The 25,875-nt window shown below is 32.7% G+C and overlaps 2 protein-coding genes across 14 annotated transcripts; one reads left to right on the forward strand and one right to left on the reverse strand.

Annotated features, from left to right (window-relative positions):
* Positions 1-796: 796 nt before the first annotated feature.
* LOC105329377 (phenylalanine--tRNA ligase, mitochondrial) lies at positions 797-16,272 on the reverse strand. 10 transcript variants are annotated; one of them, XM_066079777.1, is made up of 7 exons: positions 15,998-16,272; positions 15,241-15,339; positions 3,020-3,637; positions 2,605-2,764; positions 1,730-1,861; positions 1,413-1,573; positions 797-1,259 (listed from the first exon to the last, which is right to left on the reverse strand). In XM_066079777.1, exons 2-7 carry the CDS (start codon positions 15,289-15,291, stop codon positions 975-977), a joined length of 1,407 nt encoding a protein of 468 aa, XP_065935849.1. In that variant the 5' UTR covers positions 15,292-15,339; positions 15,998-16,272; the 3' UTR covers positions 797-974. The 10 variants fall into 10 exon arrangements, with proteins under 10 accessions (XP_065935849.1, XP_011428903.3, XP_065935850.1 ...); XM_011430601.4 differs by lacking the exon at positions 15,241-15,339 and adding an exon at positions 5,552-5,775 and having other exon boundaries at positions 15,998-16,271; XM_066079778.1 differs by lacking the exon at positions 15,998-16,272 and adding an exon at positions 14,077-14,908 and having other exon boundaries at positions 15,241-15,336.
* Positions 12,833-24,548, forward strand: LOC105317209 (glycogen-binding subunit 76A). Of its 4 annotated transcripts, none has more exons than XM_034443385.2 (3): positions 20,052-20,211; positions 20,401-21,529; positions 24,390-24,548. In XM_034443385.2, exons 2-3 carry the CDS (start codon positions 20,456-20,458, stop codon positions 24,495-24,497), a joined length of 1,182 nt encoding a protein of 393 aa, XP_034299276.2. In that variant the 5' UTR covers positions 20,052-20,211; positions 20,401-20,455; the 3' UTR covers positions 24,498-24,548. The 4 variants fall into 4 exon arrangements, with proteins under 4 accessions (XP_034299275.2, XP_034299276.2, XP_019918313.3 ...); XM_020062754.3 differs by lacking the exon at positions 24,390-24,548 and adding an exon at positions 22,712-23,154; XM_034443384.2 differs by lacking the exons at positions 20,052-20,211; positions 24,390-24,548 and adding an exon at positions 12,833-13,013 and having other exon boundaries at positions 20,401-23,154.
* Positions 24,549-25,875: the final 1,327 nt, after the last annotated feature.

Here is a 25,875-nt window from a genome sequence, read left to right on the forward strand (position 1 = left end):
TATATATATACGCTTTTACAAAAATTTCATCTTCAGGTTCAAAAATGGACGGGGGGGGGGGGGCAATCCCTTCTCCTCCGTTGCTACGTGCTCGAGTACGGCACGTATGTTGAAAACTAGTGATCCATTTCTTTAAAAATTAATATTCGATTTTTCTCGATTAATACGATTTTTCTCGATTAATGTCTATTTCATTATTGTTTTTTGTAACGCTGTAGATTTCTTAAGGTTTTCTGTATAAATGTATCTTTCCATTTGTACCATAGCTTGGCGAAACCGTGTTTTCTAATGTTAAAAGTGTGGGTTATATGTACTTATTTTACATTTATTTACCAACATGCAATTAAATTCAAGTGATGTTCCTACTAAAGAAAATAGTATTCACTTCGATGCATTGTTTTCAACAGTAAATTAAAAGCCAACATTTAGGAATTTCAAGAGAGAATAAGAACGATTCATGCTTTTTTGAAGTTGTTACATCTATAAACAGTCAAATACACTTGTAACCTGTGGCAAAATTTTCAGCACAGCTTTTGTAAATATCAAAAAATTTGGGTTTAAAACATGAAAATAAGTATTGCGCTGCTTTTTCCTGGTCTAAATTTATGTTTGAAATACTTGGTGCTTTTAAGTCTAATGGCAGGTCACTCTTTACCCTACATTACCAAAGAATTAGAGCTCTTCATTGGGTAGTGTATTGTATAGTGATGGCGTTGGGTCCACTTTCATTTCAAGGAAAAAATTAACACCCTTTAAAAAAAAAAGTAATTTAATTAAAAGAATTTAAACTAAAAGGCATGTCTTAGTCTTTTATCGTCATAGCCAAAGGGTCAGAAAAAACTACATTTTTATCAAATAAACAAACAATTGCTTAAAGAACAAATACATATCATTTTTTAAAATATGTTAATATAAATTCACTTTTCAACATAGTTTAGTATCTAATATATAAAAAACATTTGTGTTTGGCCAGTTTATCGCTCTTGTATTCCGAGTTGTTGGACACCTGCTGCCACAATGCCACTGTGAATCTCGTTGGCTTCACTCTTTGTCAGACTTCTTTCCATGTGACGATAGGTTATACGATAGGCCTTGCTTTTCCGCTTTGTTTTAGGATGGACAAAGTTGTCAAACAGTTCTACATTTTCCACAATGTCACCACCGATATTCCGCACAATGTCATAAAAATCATTTTCAGAAAAGTCATCTGGCACCCAAAACGAGACATCATTGATAACAGGGGACTGCTTACTGAACGGCTGAAATTAAAGGACATAAATCAGACTTTTCCTCATAGGATAACTCACCAACACACAGACAATAGAACCTTGATTTCTTATCAAATGTTTATATCAAAACAAGCTTCATTTTCAATGGTGTTATTAAATTCATTCTTTGGGCATGGATTCTACCTTGTATGTGATCTTTGTGTTTGGGTCCTCTACATTAAATTGGTCAAGAAATCTGGAATCTTCACTCCAGAATAGTCTGATATCTGGTATACTATACAGCCTCATGGCTAGTCTTTCCAGGCCCAGTCCAAAGGCCCAGCCCACTCGACTATCAGCTCCAGCTGTATTAAAGAAAAGAAATATGGTCATCTTTAACAGAATGTTTATTACCTGTTTAATAGAAAATAATCTGCATATTCACTGCTAAAATGTATTTACCAGTATTGATCTGGTGGTCATAGTTTTCACAATTAAAAATCTACACTATTGCAGGTTACCTGATGAGAGAATTTCTTGTTCTACAATTCCACACCCAAGCACTTCCAACCATTCTCCTTGGTACTTGATCTCCAACTCCCATGACGGATGAGTGAACGGGAAGTAGGCATCAACCCACTGCATCTCCACATCTACAAGGAGAGTGACCTTTTCAATTATCAGCTGTGTCATTAAATTATTGACATATTCGATTCATTTCTGAGCACTGCAAATTTTATGAATACATTTTTAGTAAAGCTTTCTAAATCAAATTACACAGTTAACATACATGTATACTTGTTTCCTATCATATCGAGGGTTCTATGGTATCACGGTATTTCTGTTTACGCATAGTAGTATGCACTGAAATTGACGTTTGACGTCGGGATATTTTTAGACCTAGTAAACAGAGGCACGCTGAACATCACTGAGGTATATAATAGAGGACACTCACTATATTACATTAGTTTCTGGAAATATTTCCGTATTGATAGATTCTTTTGACAAAATGATTTAACTACCGCGATATCATAGGACCGGCTCAAATGACATATATCTTTTATGTTTAGGACTTATTTTGGTGCAACAGTATTTCTTATTTACAATATACATGTAAATCCATGAGATATGGAATACATAAAGTCTTCTTGTATATTTTAGAATAGTGAAGAAATTATTACTGTGCATTAAAGGATTTATTCATTATGTCATTCTTCAGATATACTAGTATTCTGGCAATACAAGGTTACACATTAACTTTATTCCAGAACCCCTGAATTGGATGCTCAGTGACAAAGCATCATTTAGAACCTTCCAAGTAATTAAAGTCTGAGGAGTCTTGGATGCATGTAAATAATTATACCTATAACATGCTAAATTTCTAAAATTTCAGTACCATCTCCAAATAGATTGTTTGCTAGATTCCTCAATGTATTCTTCAGATTCTCTTCTAAGCACAAAGACGTCTCAACAGTGTGCCTTTCTTGTTTTGTTGCATCTCTTGATCCATTTTCAAAAAATGTCACCCTTGAAGTATCTCCTAAATGACTGAAAAGCTATGATGATAAATATTATGTAGTAATTTCATACATGGCTAAATGGTCTTTAATATAAATTTCAATAAAATATGCTGCAATTTGTAACAATAATCATTTTGCTTGTACACATATTTCAAAGAAAAGACATTGGCATGAAAAAATGTACAAATATATCTTTAAATTGCTGGTGAACATCCTATTATCGACGTATCCACATTTGATCATTACACTAAATTCATTTGGCATTTGCATACTTATATATACCATACTTACTTCTTGTTTTGAAAAAAGCCGGACTCCTTCCATCTGGTGAAACACAGGATAGTGACTGGCATCGACAGTGTCTCTGCGATACACATCACCCAGAACCAGAAAGGCGTCCAGTCCCTGTTTAATTAGGTCACTCTGATGAGCTGAAGTGTGTGCCCTCAGCATGTATTCAGAATTCAGGTAGTAGCTTTCTGATAAAGCTCTGCTGGGGTGATCTGAGGGGACCAGTAAACTGTCAAAATTCTGTGTCAAGGTCACTACTGGACTTATTCGATCAAACTTGCTAAACATTGGAGCTCGCCAGTTATTCCTGTAGTTGTTGTTGAAATAATTTTCTATTCTTCGAGTTATCAAATTCAGAGGATGGTTATGTTTACAGTGCAAGTTTTTTCCCATCTTTTCCAAAATCTTTGGAGTAACATTTGTAATTTTATCAGTGTTATATGAGTTGCCCAATACAGTCAATGTGTCCACATCACAGCTGGTTTTAACAGAATATTTTCTGGATAATGAAATAGGAAGACTCAAAGAAGACTGTCTTTCCCATAAATATATGTGATATCCACTTAGTTTAGCAAAGCATTGTATCCTCTTCCACATCATTTTCTCTTCACAAGAAAACTGAAAAAAAAATGCATTTGTTAAGTTATCAGGCATAATTCAGCAACACATCACACTGTAACTGGCAATATCAGCATGCAATCATCTTTTGGAATCACAATGTCTACTGAATCATTCATTATCTATACATAGAGCATATATCAATATTTTAATTTGAGAGTGAAGGGATGTAAGTCTTTAATAATTACAGTAGTTAATAATTCAAGAAAGGGGCCCTGCACTTGATTCTCAGCATCATTTCATCATCCTTATCTATTGATATGAACTTGCATGCTACAGAAATACATATTTTATTTAAGACCTGATTTAAAGATCTGTGTTGTATATCTTTGAAGACAAAGATTATTTAATTAAGGCAAGATAATTGTGATATACTGAGCAATATGGATAGTGAAAAAAATCCAGATTGGTTTTGTTACATTTTCCGCTGACTTTTCATACAGGTGTTTTATGTATAGTTTTAACCTTAGAAAACATTCATAAAATGGGTAAGTAGAAATTCTATTTTACCACTGTAAACCAGTTAGCAGGTTAGTAGAAAAGTAGTTCTAATCATAGAAACTGTACTGGCGTGCGACCAGTTCTCGCCAAGTACCATTTCTCGCCAGTACAGTTTGACGTCATTTTTCGTCTATAATTTTATGTGTTGATAAAATGACGTCACAATGTACTGGCGATAAATGGTACTCAGCGAGAACTGGTCGCATGCCAGTACTTTTACTATGTTCTGATATCAGTTTATTATTGTTAATGGTGACAGTAAATGTATTCATATTCTACTGTTCTATCTCAGTTTATTTACAGTATTACAAAGGATCCTAACAAGAGATATATTTACAAAATTCGTACAGCTTCAACATAGATTTATTATTGATTTCATTATTAAATATGATGTATGGTGGCATTGATGTGCAAATTCGAACTTTTTCAACTTCAATGTAACATAAAATACATATCCGATTAAATATGACAAAACAGCAGGATTATGAAACAGTCCATCACTTAATTTTGTTAATTTACCATAAATTTTATTTAAACTTACTTTAGGCAATTTGTAAACTGTTTTGATAATTTTTTCTTCAAAATATTAGAATGCACAAACTTCACTGAGCGCAGCCATATTTGCTGGAAATTGATTATTTTACGACATTGCCAAGTCTCAAAAGAGTCTTAACGTGAAATGTTTAAGATAGTGTCTTAACAATGTTAAACGGGCATCAAAATTGTTACATGATTAAAAAATTGGATTTTATAAAATCAAGATATTTTTGTTTACATAAATCATTCTAGAAAGGTCAAAGGTCACATCATGGCAAGCCACAGAAAAATCATCCAACTTTACAGGAATTTATTGCGTGAAGGCAAGAAATTCAAGTCATACAATTACAGGTACAAAAAGGAATACTCCATTTACGCTGTCTTATTAGTTTTATACGTTTTAGTATTGAGAATCAGGGACATGCAACGTCAAATGCAAACCGAAACGTACTTATCATGCTGATTGTCGAATTTCCTCTGTCTTTATTATTATCTTTTCTAGTGAAACAAAAATGTGTACTTGCCACAGTGAATGACATACATTCATCTTTTAAAACTGTCAAGTCAAAGAAGAATGTTTATATGCACTTACATGCACTTAAAGGGTGAACAATTCATGGGAAAGATAGGGTGATATAATCAATGCAATTCATTATGCATGGCGATCTAAATACTCTGTTTTATGAGTAACAACCAATAAGAGTTACAATGATATACTATATCAATGTCTCCTTAATTTTTGAACTTATAGTATAGGAGTGGTCAAAAGGTAAGAAGACATTGAGACAAAAGTCTGTAACAAGCCCCTGTGATTTGCTCCCAAAATATTATGTTGCTACTGATCTTGTAATATAGTCTGATTAATCCCCTTCATACATTTCTACCCATGAAGTGGAAACAAAGTCTTTCTATCTGCTTCTATCATTTGCAATTCTGGTTTAAATGTTGATCCAGACATATCCTTTTTCCTTCATCCCTGTCTTGATGGTCTCCAAGTGCCCTTTCATCTTCCAGGCTTCCTCTATCCAGGTGAAGTCCATTTCAGAGTTCTTCTTGTAATGCTCTCCATATCGTATCAAAAGACATGGTCCATGTTGCAACTGATCAAAGATATAATATAATATAACAGATTGGTCCCATTAGATATTACAATGTACATGTATTTCCTCTCATATTGAGAATACATGTAATCATCAATAACACAACTATACCGTATACTTATAGAAAATATACCCTTTCCCGCCCTGTTCAATAGAAACCGAAAATTCGCCTATGGGTGTGATATAAACCCTAGGGGTGTGATGTAAGATTTATATCACAACCCTTTCCGTCAATCTTTGGATTTTATATCACACCCCTTTCCGTTAATCATCGGCTATTGTGACGAAGAGTTCGGTATGCACCGTTCTACTCCGATCTCCGAGTATGAAGTCAAATAGTTACGACAACATCAACTTGGTATACAAACAGCTGACGCAAAATTTTGGAGATGGAATATATAGACACGGATCGATTTGTCAACAATAATCAATCATAACATGGCAATTTTTATATCGCATCCTGTATTAGCCCTCGGTCGCTGTATATCAGCCCTTGAGCCTGACGGCTCCTGGGCTGATATACTGAGCAACCTCGGGCCTATATAGGATGCGATTTAAAAATTGCCATGTAATAATCTATATAAGTCATTCATTGGGCTTCTGATCAAACTTTTCTTTTAGCACTCTGAACCAGGAACATATATCTGACCAGTTGAGTCATTTTGGGTATTCTGTATCACACCCCTCAATCCTCCCCTTGTTCGTGTTTCTTGAAGGTTTAAATTATTGCACTGAATTGTACAAAACAACAGATGATTCTATCTAGTAACATCAAATTCAACACTAAATACAAATATATCATACAATATTTGAACAGAAAATATCAGGAAATAATTTAAATCTGGTAAGTTTTGGAAATTTTTTCCAGCTGAATATATTCCGAGGATTGATGCACATGCAAATACATTACTAACATAATGACGAAAAATTTACCAGTATTTGTACAGTAAGTTATGTATGTACAATAAAAGAGATCTATAGACAACTGCCAAGGGTGACGAATTTATTATTCAGTGTAAACATAATACGTTTTCATAGTTATTGCTGATCAGTTTAAAATAGGTTTTAAGACTGGAACAAAACGAAAGGCAGGTCAGCATTGTCAGAAACTCTGTTAGGCCCAGTTGATTCTATGTATGCTTCATTTTTCTCTCCATCGTGGTATTAATAATTAAAGAGAGGACAAAGTAAAATCAAGCTTGGGTTCACGATGATGATGGGTCAGCTACCTTGCTTCACTTCTCCCCTCCTACATACGAGTACATATAACTAATATAATTACCTATTATCGATATAATTATCAGACTTCTGGACTATCTGTTATTTTTATTAACCAGGGAATATGCTGTAAGGAGAACTAGAGATGCCTTTAAAGAGCACAAAAATGAGCAAGATCCTAAAAAAATCGCCTCCCTGTTGAAGTCAGCTGAAGAAAACTTGGACATAGTCAGACGCCAGGTTGTATATTTTTTACTTTAAATTCAATATTTTTTTTAGAAACGGATATCTCAACAGAATTAGAATGAGATGATTTCTGTACTTGAGGGCTTATTCCTGAATCTTTTAAGAAACTTAGTCAAATTAGAAACCTTTGTGTTTTCAGTTTATAATATCATTTTACATTGTGTTTTAGGTTTTGATAGGGGAGATGTATGGTGATGGAAGGCTAATCATTGAATCAACTATCAAGCATGCCACCTGAGAGACCCCTCAAGAAGAATCTTATCACTAAATATGTCAGAATGTGTGTCTTTTGTTTTTGTTGTGAAAACAAAAATAGACATAAAGGTCCATTTGACCCCAATGAACTTCTTGAGACCATTATTTATTATATGATATGAAAACGTGTGCATAAATCAATCAGAACTCGGAAAACTCATGAATCCGTCTTTTTGTGTTAGAATTTAATCAAAATAATGATATACATGTATTGGTTTTGAGTACTAAGAGCATAATAAGTTTATGAAAGAACTAAGATTTTACTATTGTGCATCTCATTTTTCTTCTTTCTTCCATTTACTCTCCCCCCTCCCCCCCCCCCCAAAAAAAAAAATTATGAAGAATAAGCATTATCTTCTTTCTTAAATTTTAAAATAAGACAAGCTGGATTATAATTATGTTTAGTAATGAATATACTTATGTATATGTTTTAAAATAATGTGCTATATAGTTAATTTAAAAAATCTGGATAGATGTTATTGAAAAGCTTATCAGATTTTAGAGAAAAAGAGTGGGGACTATTTTGTGCTCAGATTATGATGTTATGATCTAAATTACCTTGCATGATTAAAAAAAATCAGGATTTTCCCTCAAAATTAATACATGTACACTGTACATGACAAGTGTACTTAGACTTTATACAATATTAGAAATCAATGTTTCATAATGCTTCGACCAGTCAACTTTTATATTTCTTCACATACTATTGTGCATGAAAATATTATAAACCCTTGTAAGGAGTTCTCTGTGTATATAGTCCCCTGTATTTAGTATTAATTTCATAAATATGATTGTAGATAACTTGAAGAACACAAAACTTTATAAACATATAAGTCTAAGTTGTTGAAGAATTATCAAACTGTTTATAGTCATTAATTTTTTTACAAGACTGTAGGATTTGTGTTTTCTTGTTTTAGTTTTTGAAAACATATTGAAATAAAGGAAAAATAAACAGTTTATATTGAGTCTTACCGAGAGTTTGTCATTGTTTTATGGAATAATGTGAGGCTATTTTTATTTTAACTATTAGAACTATTTAAACACCTATTGATTTACAGTTCTATGGACAAATATCAATTCTGCATTTCTTACAAAAAACTTAGTATATTCATAACATTTTCATAAAATTTATGAGATTTTCTGCTCTTCACAAACAAAATATTTATGCTCTACATTTTTTGGACTGTTTGATTGAAAATATGTACATGTAATATAACAAGAACCTGTTATAATATTTATAGTTTTTTGAGAGAATAGATAAATAGATAGTTGACATGTGATATCAATTTGATTTTGGTTAGTAATATCACATATTTAACTATTCAAATGAGTGGTATCACAAAATCAATAGTTGAATGTAGTATGTAATACATGTATAACATATTTCGAGTAATGTATTAGAAAAGAAGAAATCACCAACTTGATCATGAATAGGTGATAAGGCCAAATAATTTAACGCCGTGTTGATGATAATTAATAGTGATGTCTTAATCAAGTTATATTCTTTTAAGTGATATTTTGATTTATGTCTCTACTTAAAAAAGTGATGGCTAATTTGCAAAAAATACAATACTGTGCCTTCATATGTACATATCATTTACACTCTGCTGAATTTGTTAATAACAATTGCTGATGGTTATTTATATTATATATAATTTTATTATATTACGTGAACTTTTCTTTATCCACATTTCATGATAAAACTCTTCCTTTTATACTTGATAAATTGATAGCTATAAAGGGTGGGTGGGGGGGGGGGGGGGAGAAGTACCGGTAATTAAATTGTCTTACGTGATGATCCTATAAATACAAATGGAATGCACACAGTGAAGAGGATAAGATTGTTGTGTCATTTTTAGGCTATACATGAATATAAATATCCTGGAGATGAAGACCTCTGTATAAAGATATCGAAAAATAATCAAACTGTAAACCTAAATTACTTGGATTTTTGTCTTCACTAATTTAAAAAAAAAATCGGCAAAAAAATATCACTATCTTAAATATTAAGGTAGTTCTGATGGTTGGTTTGTTGACAACAAAGTCCCCTAAAAATATAGTTATTTTGGACAGTTGTAAATAATGCAATGTGTTGGAAACATTCCAACTGCTTTAATATAAATATTTAAAAATAATAATATATTAGTACTGGATTTTAATTATTAAATATATAAATATATTTTTAAATAACCGAAGAAATCTTTTCAGTCAATTAAAAGTTTATAACATCCTATATTGGTGATACCAACAGTAAGGTTACATTGATGTATGTGCTATGTCTTTTAAAGCAATATGAGCTGCAATTTTCATGTTGAAATTTTTTTCACAAAAATGTTATTTTCTACTAAAATGACAAAAAATATCATGGTTTATTAATTTCTGTTAGCCTTATTTTTGTTGGAAAAGCTGTTAAGAAGCCTTAATTGAAGCGAACTTGAATTATTGTCGTCCTGTACAAAAATTGAACTGCTATATATTCCTTAGAAGAGAAATCTTTCTTCTGACAAAAATAAATGCTTTTTTAAAAAAAATTTTTATCATAAAAGTTTTAAGTTACATGCTAACTTAGCATACTAGCAGGGTTTTGCAGCAAAATAAAATTCTAAGAAACACAGCTCATGTTGCTTTAATTAAGGAACGGTATACCCCCCCCCCCCCCAACAACAACTGAAACATGTGCATTTTCTTTAAGGAGGCTGGATGGTCAACAAATTAACCACCAGATCCGGCTGAAACTTATAAATATGATATTTCTGGACATATATATTTTTACATCAATATTTTGTTGATATCAATAATACTGTGAGATCTTTGTAAAAGCTACCAAAAAATGGGATTTGCATTGTTAGCGATAGACTTCTCCTGAATAAGAAAGTTAGTTTACAGCATACCTGTTTCGTCTGATATTATCTATATTTGCAATGCAATGGAATGTACTGTATTTTGAAAAAAGAAATTAAAACACACATTTCCCCAATGAGGTATTTTTTGTTTACGTGTATAATTGTACAAGTGCTTTTAACTTTGCTTCTGACCTAAATACATATTTTCTTAAACCTTACAATTTTGAAAGATTTAGGCCATCAAAGAGTACATGAAATTTGCATATTTATGCACAACAACATTTGTATAAAAATAACATCTTTTATTAAAAGTATTTTATTAGAATGATCAACAATAAAAGAAACAAATAAATTATGCAAAAATGTACCAAAAACACGGTTATTTTTGTTTCTGGTTGTGCATCAAAATTCAATTCATGTGTGCCCTTTTAAAATCATTTTATAATATGATGTCGATCTTATGGAAATATATAATGATAAAAATAACATTAGGGATGCAAACATATATTTCAATTTTCTAATACCACACTTATTGCATGTAAATTGAATGCTTCATATGAAATGCCAGAGTTTTAAAAAGCTAAAACAAAAATAAAAACAACGCGCTCCGATATCTAGGCCACGAAAACAAGTAATTTGGGTATGCCCACGAGAACTTTCAAGATTGAACCATGCATTGTGATAAATAAATTCAACTAAATGGCCCAAAATCTATTCCCTAATAGCATATGAACACAGTATATATATATGTACACGTAGATGCGCAATTATTGCATTGCTGAACTCCAAGTGGGTACTACGACGTACTGTTGCACATTCTACTTACAGAACACCTAAGTATAATTAAGAAAGGTAAGTTATGGAATTTGTCAAATCTGCAAATTATTTAAGAAATATTTACTAATTTTAGTCGCATGTACATTTTTTCACATTATATCTTGCAAATGTCCTATTTTTTATGATGGAAAATTCCAGTAACCTTTTTGCACCGATTGTTTACCAGAAATCATCAAACAATCTGAAATAAAACAAAAACAAATTCAAACCCAACAAGCCTAAGACTGAAAATGACAATGGTTAAAAGAAATTTTATATGTAATTTTTTTGGGGGAAAAAAGTAAATTCTGAAGTCATGTAGCCAGAATTATGAATGCGAAGGGACGCCATCTTGTTTTGTGGGGTTTTTTTGTTTGTTTTGGTAATTATTACAAAGTAAAGACCATTTTTACTTCAAGAGACTTTTACGAATAAGTATTATTTTTATTCTTGGACAAACATTATTAACAAAAATCGATGTTTTATAATAGTATACAACATTTTTATGCGTATAAACAGAGCAATTGATACATAGGCCAGTAGTTGTGTCTGTTTCCCTTGTAATAAGATTATCCAACATCATTTTGTCAAGGTTTGGTTGAATTATTAGGAGTTACTCTTTAAAATGAATAAATAAACAAATCCATATTAAAAAAAACTTATAAATTGAAAAGATTATCGTTGAGAAAATCTACTTCTAAAGTTTAATGTACTGGTACTATATGGGTACATTTCTATTCTTTGCGATGGGGTTTTGTTAAATATGTCTTGATTCCGACTTTCATTCAAGTCTTTTATTTTATCAACAATGTTGTGCGTTGCTTAGCTAAGTCTTTGCCATATCTTTTGGTACTATTAACAATTTTGCACATGGGAAAGCAGTGATATCTTTAAAACAGGTATATATATATAAACCATATATATATATAACATTGTATTTAAATTGTATAAGTAAGCAATGTAGATAGATATTGACATTATTCATATATCATATATGAAATAATCAAACTCAAACAAGTTAAGCACCGGGCCGTTTTGACATGTATAAACTAAGTAAAAAATTTCCATCAACATTTTGCAAATTTAATTCATCTTGTATATACTAGGTAGAAGATATCAAGTTAGTTTACAGAATTGTTAAGTCTTGTGTTAGAGTGAATAATACTGCATGAAATTTACGAAGGTTACATGATAAACAATAAACATGTTTTACACAGTTGAATTCAGAAAAGCCTTTTTCATCCTACTAATATCATTGGTTCTAGTTTTTTCACAGAGAGTGCAATAAATAAAATCTTCCCTAATTTTTCAGAAGAATTTTGCAATTGTACTCAGGAAAAACATTATGCAACAGGAAATTTCGATTCTTTAAATCCAGGGGAAAAATAACTCAATTCGCTGGGTAGAATATTTTTGATTTGGTGGTTATGATTATTACACATATGCACATCTATTTATAAGTTTCCAAAATCAAAAGGATTGTAAATGAAAAATATATAGAATGCTAGTGATAAAATGCACGTCTTTTCGTGTCTATCAACTACTCATCTGATATAATAGTAAACCAGTGTATAATAGTTTTATCCTTTCTACCCCCACTTCCTGTCGTGCAATCGTATAAGGATTTTCAGAAAGCGGACATAAAATTTATGTGCACACTTTAAATAATCATAAAATATCTGCAGCGACAGCTTTGAAAGAGACTCCTTGTTTTAAAGGATTGGTGTGCATATGAAATGAAATCGTGATTTACGCCGACAACAAAAACTCTTTTCTGTGAGTTTATACCTCGTACACATTACGTAATAATTCCACACCTTTAAGGCACTGACATAAAATACAGACACTGCGTTAAAATGGGTGAGTTAATTAATTTTTTTTTGGTATAAAATTAATGAATTTTAGACCTACAAAGTTTTAAAATATTTACTACTATTCTGGTAATGACATACCAGGCATTGCTTTAGTAAGTACTAGTATCTTAAAGTTCAATGCATGACGACATGACTTGCGAGTTATGACATATTCCTGCTATTTGGTAAGGCGGAGACATATACGTTAACAATGAAGATTTGACAAATTCGTCACTACATTTCTTTAGGGAAGTTTATACACACATTTCATCGATTTAATGGTTTTGCGGAAAAAGATCCTTATATAGTGGTTAAATAAATCTATGGAGAACAAAACCGGTAATACTTGTATGATAAAAAACTAAGTAAGGAAAGTTACCTCAGGAAGAGCAAAAAACCTCGGCACCCCCGCTCCCCCTCTTTTTTTCTATCGTGAATATGGTTAAAAAAAAATCAATGGTAACTTCGAAATCGGCTGCTTAAAGAAAGCTTTAAGTAAGTATAAGTACATAAACATATTCAAAATATAATTAAAGACAAATTAGGGTATAAATCTGTACAAACAGGTCAAAGTTTAGTACCTGTGTTTATAATCGTTTGTCATCCGGGATTTATTTTTGGTTGTTGGGGGGGGGGGGGGTATTTTGGTTTTCTAATTCGTCTAGTAGACTAATTTAGCTAAGACGGAGAAATGTTTGTGCATCATACTTTATCGCTATCGTTATAATTCAATAAAAGGAAAAGGATAAGATGGCGTTTTAGAACAATAACGATATTGGATAAGCACCGAAAGTGAAAATAAGATTAATTGATTTTACAACCCAACAATGATATGGATTCAGTAATACAACTATACTACGTTACAGCACTACAATGTATTTACTATGCAAAGGCAACATACATGTAAGTAATTTCTACTCTCAGAAGATTTTACTCATGAAACATATAAATATCAAATATACATAAAAGATGGTTCCTATAACACATGTTATAGTTAACCAAATACACAATACTACAAAATATTCGTCGAAATAATACATCTCTATCTGCCGCTCTCAACAAACACTTACCATAATGATTAATATTAAATCCATTTCAACTATTGAACATTGGATTGTCACATTTTCGAACAACGTCTTAGAAATGATAATCCAAAATAAAGCATCACCAGAAGAAATTGTGTAGTTCCAGCACAAACCTCCTCGGACAATTCAAAGCAAAGAATTTGACGCAGTATATTTGACTCTGTTTTTTTACGTTGTAAATAAATATCGAAAAATGCGCCTCTCTTTTCATTGATAAATTTGACCACGTGGTTTGGAACTTGGTAACAAACAACATCAATTCCTCACTTCCTTTTTTTATAGTAAAAGGGGACTTTTCCTTGAGCTCTGTTCACTTTTGTCTGGTTTTGGTGTTGGTCTTTCATAAATGATCCCATGATTGCATCATTAAAATGATGAAGTATGTAGTGCATCATTTTCGAAAGGGATTTATACAAGTTTCAATCTTGTGTGCAGAATTCGGTGTCTGAATGCCATTCTTGCTCATTTCATGAATTTTATAATCATTCTATCTTTGAAAATAACGACAAAGAGTTTTAGTGAAATTTTTCATTTCTAAGCTTCATTGTCATACGTCAATGTGAGTGGATGTATTATAACGCCATTCTTAGATTCATAATGATGTCAGGAGCTTGCTGAAGGTAGGATAGGTCTTTTAAAATATTTCAAAGAAATTTACCAATCCAATGTAAATTTGGCCCTCTACCATGGGCTACATATCGTGTGGTAGAGAAGCGGTTATACACCAGTTAGATTGGGAGTGTATCGGTATGAAGCGGCGATCCTCACTGTCTTTTGGTCAGTTTTTTTTCCGACTCTTTCTCTAATGCTGTCTGTTCTAATTTGAATAGTATTTTAAAATGCATTGGTATTACCTCTGGCTGCTGTTCTTAAGAAATTGTATAACCATACTCATTTACAATGTTATGCATTGCTTTCCTAATGTCACTGTTCATTTACATACTTGCTATTTAGTTTCTATGGTCTCATAGGGATAGCTAATGTATTTTACAGTGCTTGCTCTGCGTTGCTTTATTCTCGAGTGTAAATATTTCTCTATAAAGAGAGCGGTTTAATTTTACTTGAATCACATATTTTCCATCTCTCTTTTTATTTAAATTATGCCTGCTGGTTTTTTTTTTCATTTCACTATTGGTGTTGTTTTCTTACCTCATGTACTGTACAGTGCTTTGTACTGTACCATGATTCAGCATGGTCCATACTCGGATTCGGAGTACCCAGTCAGTTCTCCTTTCTGATCGAGTTGAACTATTGGTAAAAAGATTTTTACTGTCTGTTCTGCCAAGTAAGGAACTTATCTGATTCGCTTGTGACTTTTGGTTTGAGTGAAGTTAACACATTTCTGTGGTAACGAAATGGCTGGTCCTTTGGTACCCCTGGTACTGATTAACTCCTATATACCGGTATTGTTTAGAGTAGGATACAGTATGGTTCGAAGCGAACATTTAATTTCTCATCGCTTGAACATATTTTTTTTTTCCAAATTGACGTTAACTTCTTTCTTGGAAGTAAGACTTTGTGAAATCGAACATTTTGCAACCAATTAGGAAGAATTATATTTTACGAAGAATTTATTTATTTCCAAACACAATCTAAGACGGACGAGATAAAAAAAATCAGTCCTCTCAACCGCAAGATTGCTTAAATATTAGTTTTTACGTATGTAGAAAAACAATAACATAATTCATAGGATATGCTCTAAACATTACAATATCGTCATGAAGTTGATGATTCTTGACCGATATTACGAAACCTAGGAATCGGCCTTTGAATTACCCAATATTTCTGAAGAGTTATGACAGTGAAATTGAAATCTCATCTTGTTTTTGCAGTTGTAAATTATGCAAAGTTAGACTCTTTAACATTTTTGTTAAATACAATTCATGATATTAAAACTTTGACTTACCGATAGGTCCGCTCTCGTTAATTCGTTCAAGGACCAGGTACAGCATCATTATGACCTCTGCCAAGTTTGCGCTTTCTGTCTGTCCCGCACGTAGTACATGTAGTTATACATACATGTTTAAGTCCATAGCTTTTAGCTTAATGATTTGGGGTCAATTTGTTTCTTTAAAATACGTACTATGTCCCTGTCACCACCCTAAATTGAAAATCGTTTGTTACATTTTATTCATGAATTTCATCTCAGTGTATCTGAAGATGTTGTAGTTTGTATGATTCCCCGAGATTTCATTTTACGGTAAAGTAACAAATCATGCGCGGATCTAGAGGGGGGGTCGGGGGGGTCCCGACCCCCCCTGGAAAATGAAAATTTATTAAATTTACATAGTAAAATTATCGCGAAAATATGCCTCGGACCCCCCCCCCCCCCCCCCCCGGCAAACACAATTATCCTTCGGACCCCCCCTGGAAAAAATTTCTAGATCCGCGCATGCAAATAAAACATTTAGTTACATTTTCGGTGATAACAATAACTGTTAGTTCGTGACATCATGCGATAATATCATTATTTTGTGTGTGCTTGTCTGTGTGTGGAGAAGGGGGGGGGTTATTTTTTGGGTGATGGCCGGTTGCCTTTATTTCAAAACCAATGCAAAACAACATACACCGAAACAATGCGCATGTGTGAAATCTGAGGGACCAATCAAAATGATAAAACATGTGTATAAAAACAACGTAACAAATAAACCTTGAAATTGCAAGTAAACATAACCCAAAATATCTCCCACGGCCTTGACCCTTTATCACATCCCTGTTTTTCCGATCTGCACTAACATGCAGCAAAGACGCAATATATGTTGTTAAACGTGACCCACACGAGAGAAAATATTTCTTTAATGTTTATTTACATAATGACTTTGGCATTCGGGTCTTAGATCCTTAGTAAAAGCCTATGTATAACAACGGACGAAAATGTAACCATATAGTATGATGAGACATTTATATGTGATAAGCATGTAATCAAATACTCATAATTAAAGTCTTAGAATAAAGAAAATTATATCCTGAAAATTCTGTAGATAAAAAAAAACTGCTGCGTTAGGTATATATTTTTTATTCATTATTTTTCAATCTATTTCAAGATTAATTCTCATCTGAGGCGCGTCTGAAAATTTTTACAATCTGAGAATGCTTTCTGTCACATGAACTTATATATTGAAATTCTATTTTAATATTTCTGTACAAAATATACAAATGTATGTATATGAAAGTATATTCCCAAGCATCCTCCCCCCTAAAAAAGTTAAATTAATCAACAATGTTATTATATTTAGCGGTTCAAGATGTTCTAATCGTGTTTTTGTACTTTTAAATTTTGGTCAGTATTTTGTGTATGTATGCAAAAAATGTGTCAGCAATTCTTTTTGGGTTGTTTTTATTGTAGATGGAATCTAACCGCGTTCTTATTGATTGTTTACGTTGTTGCGGCTTCAAAAATATGTCTACGTGTCTTTTCTCACGTATCATGAATGAATGTCTATTTTTAGCAATGACCCACATACTTGACATCAGGATGATTTAAAAAAAAAATGTTTGCCTTTGGAGTAGACAATTTTAGTAAAACATCGTAAATATGTTGTTTTTAGTGTTGTATATCAAGCGAAATGGTCGCGAAAACAATTGCAAGGTTCATTCACAGAGGACGCATTTTAAGGCAGAAATCGACCTGCATTGTTTGGAAAATGTTTTTCTCATTAAAACAAATCAATAAAACTGAATGCATTTATATTTGACGCCGATTAATATTTTATGCTCATTTATTTCATAAGTGGGACAGACAAAAAAGTACCCAGCATTATATCAACTATATTCCGCACCATGCCTTGAATTGTATGTTAATACAAATACATTTCTTTGAAAAGTAGTCGGTTTACTTTTACAACAACGATAGTAATCTTATAAAATAACTCATTCAACAAAAAAGTTCCCATTGTTGAAAAATGTTCTGGTAATACCATTTCTTTACAGGTTAAAAATGTAATTATAATTTCTCTTTAATAATTAATTGATGATTATTAGGTACAAGTACGCAATCAATAAACATAATAGTATTTTACTTGCCTAATATTCATCAGGTTCCGAGTAATACAATCGTTCGACATGCATAATTTATAATGTTTGCTTGGACATTTTTTCAAATACTGCTTGTAACACTTTTTGTTCGTTAGAACTATATTATGAGCAATTCATACAATGTATTATACTCAACAATAATGGATGTCATATCAGCAAACAAAAAAAAAAACCAAAAACAAAAACAAAATAAAGGAAAAAAGTCTATAAAGTACCGTTGCATTTACTAGTAGTTTATCAAATCAAATGTCCATCCAATCCATGTTTCTCCTTATCAAATTTAATGCGCATAATGACATATTTCACATAGATGTAAGATGAGATGTTTATTTCCGAACAGTTTTGAAAAAAAGTGTGTTTAATATATATATATATATATATATATATATATATATATATATATATATATATATATATATATATATATATATATATATATATATATATATATATATATTCTACATGTACATATATTTCTATATTTCTATAGACGACAAAATCAGCGAATCCTAGACGGCAAATCTTGGTGACTTAGGTCTTTTCAGCTGAATTTCTTTTTCTTTACTTTAATAACAATTTTATACAAAAGTTTTGGTCCTCGACAGAGCAATACAGTTCTTAGATTTGTTACTACAGTCCACATATTTCTGTAGACAGTCCGCAACATACTTAAAAAGTGTTTTATATTTTGTCGTTCATACATCCATACACCCTACAGGGAATCAGTCTAAGACATAAGTTGGAACGAACGCATTTTTATTTACAGCTGTCTGCGTCATCAGACGCAACCAGGGCGAAAAATATTTTTATGCTAACTAATGGTTATATTCTGTATTTTTGGTTCATTATAGTTATATAATATATAGCCTGTTTCTGACACTCGTGTCTGTGATCGATATTCTTTTAATTAAGCAGATGGTCTGATCAGTCAAAGAACTTTCTGATCGAATTATACACTTGAACAAAAGTACTTTTGAATACATGTATTTGGGAAGTCAATTAGGTGCTGAATTTGATGGTTTATGATAAATGGTTTTAAATATAACTATCGATTCAATATTCATTTATGGATAAGATGATTCTACAAAGTATGATAACGCTAATGAATTATTATATTAAGACCTTTTTTTTAATGTAATAGTTATAATTGGAGAGTTTATATCTGTTAAGCAGGCACGTATCAATAATCCGAGAAATCACGTACACTTTATTCATGAGCTAAATGCCACATGACACTGTTCTAATTAATATTCATGTCTTTAAATTGTCTCCCTTACGAATGAAAATTACATAACTTTTATGTATGAAATTTGTGTGATAACGTCAAAACTTAATTTTGTTAGAATGAGAACATGTGTTTGGGCAATGCATAGATTATCTGTGTTTTTGTCACCACAATCAGTGAATCGCGCTTCGAATTAAATTCACTTTGAATGCCTCTCTATCGCTAAGCAAATTAGTAAAATGTACACCATTTCTCCATATGGGCCATGCTTAGAAAAACACGCTTGAATAGGGGGAAAAAGAAATTAAGCAGGAGCATTTAAAAAACCGTTAACGAATTGATTGATATTAATTCTTTTAATATAGAATGGAAATGAAAAATGAAATACATTTAAAACACGTACAGATAACCATAAAGTATCCAATATTGTTCCTCAAAAGATTCTTTGTATGTGACAAGAGCTTATTTCGAAAAGGACTTTAGTGACAAATCGAGTAAAATTGACATCCCTATTATTGTGGGGTTTTGTTTTTTTTGGGGGGGGATAAGTATTCGACATATTGACACTGCATTAGTTTGAAAAAAAAGTCATGTTTTAGCACTACCGGTCCTCCATAACAAACAACATGCCCTTCTTTCAATGACAAATTTTGTAAATACCGGCTTTCCATACTCGGAACAGAAATTTCCCGAGGAGTCTCGAATAGTCAATATACAGAACGTAAACATAGAAAGGAAGTTATTTATAACACCGGCTTCTTGGACAATATTTGTCAGACTGATAGTTTAGGGTGATTGTTTCACTTCACCTAGGATGAACATATTTTTAATGAGGATATGTAGTGAAACCCCCTTAAACTGTAAGTGTATGAAACCTTTTAAATCGTTGCGAAACATATAAAAGTCATCGCCCTATTGCGGCGATTTGGTTGAAGTCGGTTCAAACCAAATTTACATTTACTCGTGATTTTTGAATGAACACAAAGAAAATTTAATAAGACACTTGTTGTGTTTAGACTAAATATTAGCTTGTCATTTATTTTTTGCAGATTCTTACAAGATAAATTGTTTGTGCAGTCTGAATAGTGGTACACTATCTAGATTATGCACGGCAACCTGACAGATCCAGAGGCATCCATAGGGGCAATCTTCTTGCCAAGAAATCTCTCTTATACAGAATCCAGCTATCTTGATTGTTACAGCGTTAGTAGTAAATTTGTGTACAATCCACGAGTCGACAAACAATTACATTATGACAGAGAAATAGCAGCAACTGAATATTTATTGAGAAAAATTGTGAGCATATCAGTGAGCATGGATGCTGAAACTGATATCGATTTTGTTCCGAGTGTCTGCAACGGTGTTGATGAACTGAATAGGAATCAAAAGTCGGATTTAGACGACGACAGTGAATTGTTTTTTGTAAATGAAATGGACGATTTGAATTCATTGGAATCTGCAACAGAAAACCTGAATTTGAATGATGGTGGTAACGATGCAAGGATATTAAGTCCATTATCGAATGACCTTGCAGGGACATCTCAAGGATGCGAAGGCTCTTTAGGGGAAGCTCTGGTAAAGGCTATGCAATCTAGAGAACATTCAAACAGGTTGAAAAAATGTTCACCTCCTTCTTTCGTGTTCACGGAAGTCTCGGTAATGACCACACAGGATGTCAATGACGTCGATCCGGATTTGGACGGGGAGGATGATACAGAAAACTCGTTGAAAAAAGATCAGTCATTCGGATCTCAGAAATCGCTTGACAGTCGTGTGTATGAAGAAAGTGAATTTAACATTGACAGGTCAGAGTTGAGAAAATCGTCATCATTAAAAGCTAAGAAGACTCCACCGGGTACACCCAGCCGAAAAAAGATGGTCCGATTTGCAGATGCCCTGGGTCTGGACCTGGAAGACGTGAGACATGTGCTTAACGCGGAAAACCCGCCAAAAATACCAGCATCAGCCATGGCCGATTTGAAAGTTGGTATCGAATCGGATAGAAAAGAACTTGGCAAAAGATTCCTGACACCTTGTTTTCAGCAACCAGGTGCCTCCGAAAACTTTTTACAGAGGGTCATTGCGCAAAAGGTTTGTCTAGAAAACGCAATCATTACAGACCTGACCATCACGGGGGTTGTGAGAGTGGCCAATATAGGATTTCACAAGATAGTACGGGTAAGATATACATACAGTAAGTGGTCGTCATACCACGACATTATGGCTTCTTATGTGCAGAATTCCTGCGATGGACCCACTGACAGGTTTTCATTTAGCATCTGCGCACCTGCTGATTTTGGAGTGGGTTCGAAACTGGAATTTGCCCTGTCCTACACGGTGGGAGACGTTGTATATTGGGACAATAATGATGGAACTAATTACGGTTTTGAGTGCTTTGCGAAAACTACGCCGACAGAATCTAGGGATTCATGGTTGCATTTCGTTTAATGATTACTTAAACTGGTGCTGTATTTTGCTACTGTAATTTTTTAAAATTAAAAACTAGTTAAAGCAATACACATTTATCTTAATTCAAACAAAGCTTGATATTATCATTTTATTGACGTGCATTACAGAGGGGCTTTTACTAGATGGAAAACAAACTATTAATAATAAAAAAAATATTTTTGTTTTTTTCTCCCGGTGTGTCTTTAGAATAGAGCATAATAATGGTGCATGCTGCAAAGTATAACTTAGTAGTGGTGCATGTGATGCAGTTTTATAATAATATACTATTTATCTTTAGCCAAGCTATCGCTTTCCTTTAATAAACAACCCTAACGTTTGTCGTGTAGATAGTTAATGTCCTCATGTCCTGACCCAACCTTGGAGGTTGGAGTTTGTTCAGCGGGCATTATGTCTGTGTTATAAATTAGTTCTATTGTGCTTGCCATTTCTATACCCCCGTCATTTCCTGCATGTTGATGTACAGTATGCAAATACTTTTATCGAATACGCTACGAGAGATTAAAAAGATACGAGGTTTTGTACATTTATTCGTCCATGTGTAATGTTTATTCCCTCGTTCAGAACATATATCCAAATAGTGTTTGTAGAACTTGGAGAAGTCACGTCTACCTCTCACCTACACATAATTAACTAGATTAATTAAAACATGCAATTAAGGAATGGCCCTGATCCGATTCCTCTCTTTTTGATCGTATATTTAAATCCATTTGTTTGGCACCGATTTCCATCTGTTTGAAATCCATACGGTCTCCTACCGGGTCCAAGGCAGGTCTTTCACATAGGTTATTGTTCTGACTTAACAAACAAGTTGGCGCACTTAATGTAAGAAGGACAGTGATACCGTTGGTCTCTCTGGATGCTTTAACACTTATGACAATCTCAATCTTGCAGAATTTGGCACAAAGTGACACCGAAATAAAGACACCCCCCAACAATAAAAATCAACCTGATGAGTTCATAACAGTGTGTAGAATCTTGTTTTATGCAACAAGAGAGTTCTCGTGTTGTTTATATCTGTTTTAGCATATGGTACCTTTAATGTTTGTATTTATTGATGTTCAATTATTGTCTGAAAGACGTAATCCTTTTATCATTCCCAGAGACAACTACATTAACAAGAAATGTTTTCAAAAATCAAACTATAATCTTGTAAGATTATTGCAAGTGTCTGCATTTAGTAAATAGACATACATATTTATCTTTATTTTACGTGAATGATAATATGAAGAAAAAAACAGCCCTTGTTCAGTTTGTTTTCCGTTTTACAGGGGATAGTGCATTTATTTCTTGTTATTTGTTATGTTTGCATTGTGTATTAAAGATTTATCATATTTTGCTTTCGTTAGTTGTGTATAATGAAATGATATTTAAAAAAAACAGTCACCATTTGAGTGGTACGGGTATATTACCAGCGCTGTCGAGATTAGAGATTAATACATTGTACACTCAAAAAGGGAACCGTGGTGTCAGATGTATGTGTAATGCGAATTAACGCAAAAGCCAATTAATGATTGTTCCTTCATTATAAATTGATTTTATTTATTAAAATTGATCCATCACTGTATCCACATTTTCTCTTCTTTATTTAAGCCCCCCCCCCCAACCATTGGACAAGGTAAATAAAAGCTTGTCTACCATTTGTTTGCCATTTAAAAACCCCATTTACCTTTTGATGACCCCTTGCTTGGGTGCAGGCGCACTCAGTCTGGTTCCTTGTTCACGACAAGACCATGTGCACTGCATGTACATTTACATGTTTATCTTCTCTTTGGTCGGCAGTGTGGGATTACAACAGACAACATTGCTATGTCAGAGGAACCATCTTCATTAGCTTCATTAGTCTATGGTAGTGACTAAGTGTCCAAAGAACATTCGTTGAAATGTTGTCTCTTGGAAGTTGGTATTCTGAAATGGAGACAACCATAAAAATACAACAATCTTGGCGATGTTTATTACATTTAACAATGGGGTTGTAGATATTTTATTTTATCTTATGTAACAACCAACTTAAAACATGCAAACGGTAAATCTTGATGATTTTTTTTTATCTATTTATTCAACTCTTTAAACGGAAGGTTCTAATCTTTATTAACGAACCTCAATTCATTGAAAACTGTAGAACGCATAATGTCTAACGTTGCAATACAATGCCAGATCTTTCCAGAAAACTATTGCACGTATTTAAAGAAAGGTGCGAATTATGTAACACTTGATGCAAATTAATCTTTTAGTGGAGGTTACTAAACAGGAGTTCGATGTTTGTGTCCCTTTTTTGACTGTATTGATCTCCTTTGAACGAAGAGCGCTAAATAAAAATAAAGAAAAATATCCAAAATTCAAAATAAATGGATGTTTCTTTACTATGAATAGTTTATAGCTATAGCAAATCATGTCTTACAATTTCTGATAGATCTGATAGTTAATTTGTTGACCAACCAGCCTCCTTAGTCCAAAAACAAATCCTAATCGACCAAAGTAGTAATTATTGATAAAGAAAGAAGCAATTTCTTCGTTTTTTCAAACACAAAGTTACAGATCGTAATAATATCCTGTTTCCGCTACGTTTCAGGCTCATTTCCGGTCCAAAATTGCGGATCACTCTAAAAACATCATCGGAAGCTTTTCTTGCACGAGTTTCCATGGTTACAGCTCCTGGGGATTTGAAATGTTCATGTAATTGTTAGCTGTCTGGTCTCGCCAAGAATGTGACAGGGGGCTTAAAAGTGTGGAACCATAAATATTCTATTATGTAAAATCTTGGATAAAACTTATTCTAGAACTACTCAGTATTAGAACTTGCACCTATATATTAGTATGGTTTGTCTATGATGTTCAGAATTAATCAGAAATAAATTTATGGACCTTTCTTTGAAAACAACGCGTTTTTTTCTCTCAATTTCATATTGATAATGATATTATACACTGGAAATAATTTAAAAGTCGGTTCGTCGCATTACTAATAAATGCGTACTGGTTATAATAATGACAACACTATCAGTATCCGAATGTCCTGGGCATACAGACGGTCCAGTCAGTTTCATTGCAAATGATTCTCAAGACAAATGCGTGGGATGCTCTGATATTTGGAACAGGTAGCTGTACGGGATCTATAAACAACCCATATCAAATCATTTTTACTACATAATATACCCGTATATCGTAAAAGTGTTATTATATAGCTTACTCAAATATTAATTGTTACAAGTAATCAATATATTTTTTTGGTACGTCTAGTATGAATTTTATACAGTCATATCGATTAGATTGAATGAATTAAAATAAGACAAAACTCATAGCATAAATTTGAGTATAATCAAGAATTTATTTACTTTGGTAGACGTCATCTGTAAAAATGCTGCTAATTAAACTGTACAAATATGCAATTATGCTGATCAATATCTGCGTGACATAATTTCTCTTTAATACAATGTCACCAAATTTGTATACGAATATTGGGAGGTATCCGATAATCTAACAGCCCCCCCCCCCCAAGACTTAAATTGCATGTGTATATCAAAGTTCTGTTGCTAGCAATTGTCAGTGTTTAAATAATGCGCGTGATGATGCTTCGCCGAGAGTACTTTTTTTAAAATATGTATTTGTACCATTGAATCTAAATCTGCATATATTTTTGCATCAAAATTGTAATTGTTCCGATGATGGAAGCAGGTTTTAAATAATAAGTCAATAAGTTTAAGATATTAAAAGTCAAGAGTTCAATTGGCAATCAATATGAATATTAGTTATATAATTGGCTTTTCAACAAGTCTTAGCACGTGTGCAGAATTATATCTGTTATATAAATTATCTACATGCTGCACCTCAATTGATATGTTTGCAGCGTCAAATGCGTGTTCCAATAAACATGTATGAGCCCAGCTGTAACACATAGTAAACAGAATAATTATCTGTCGTTTGAATTACTCCAAGTGGATTTTGTGTTTGGCATGGTATAAAACAACGCGTGAAAAACGCTTGCCATCCTTTTTATAGTCGTGCTACTAGAACAAGATTACACCATTGGAAATGAGATCAGTCATCTCCAAAGTAAAGAC

Source organism: Magallana gigas, chromosome 3 (assembly GCF_963853765.1).
Source record: "Magallana gigas chromosome 3, xbMagGiga1.1, whole genome shotgun sequence".
NCBI lineage: Eukaryota > Metazoa > Mollusca > Bivalvia > Ostreida > Ostreidae > Magallana > Magallana gigas.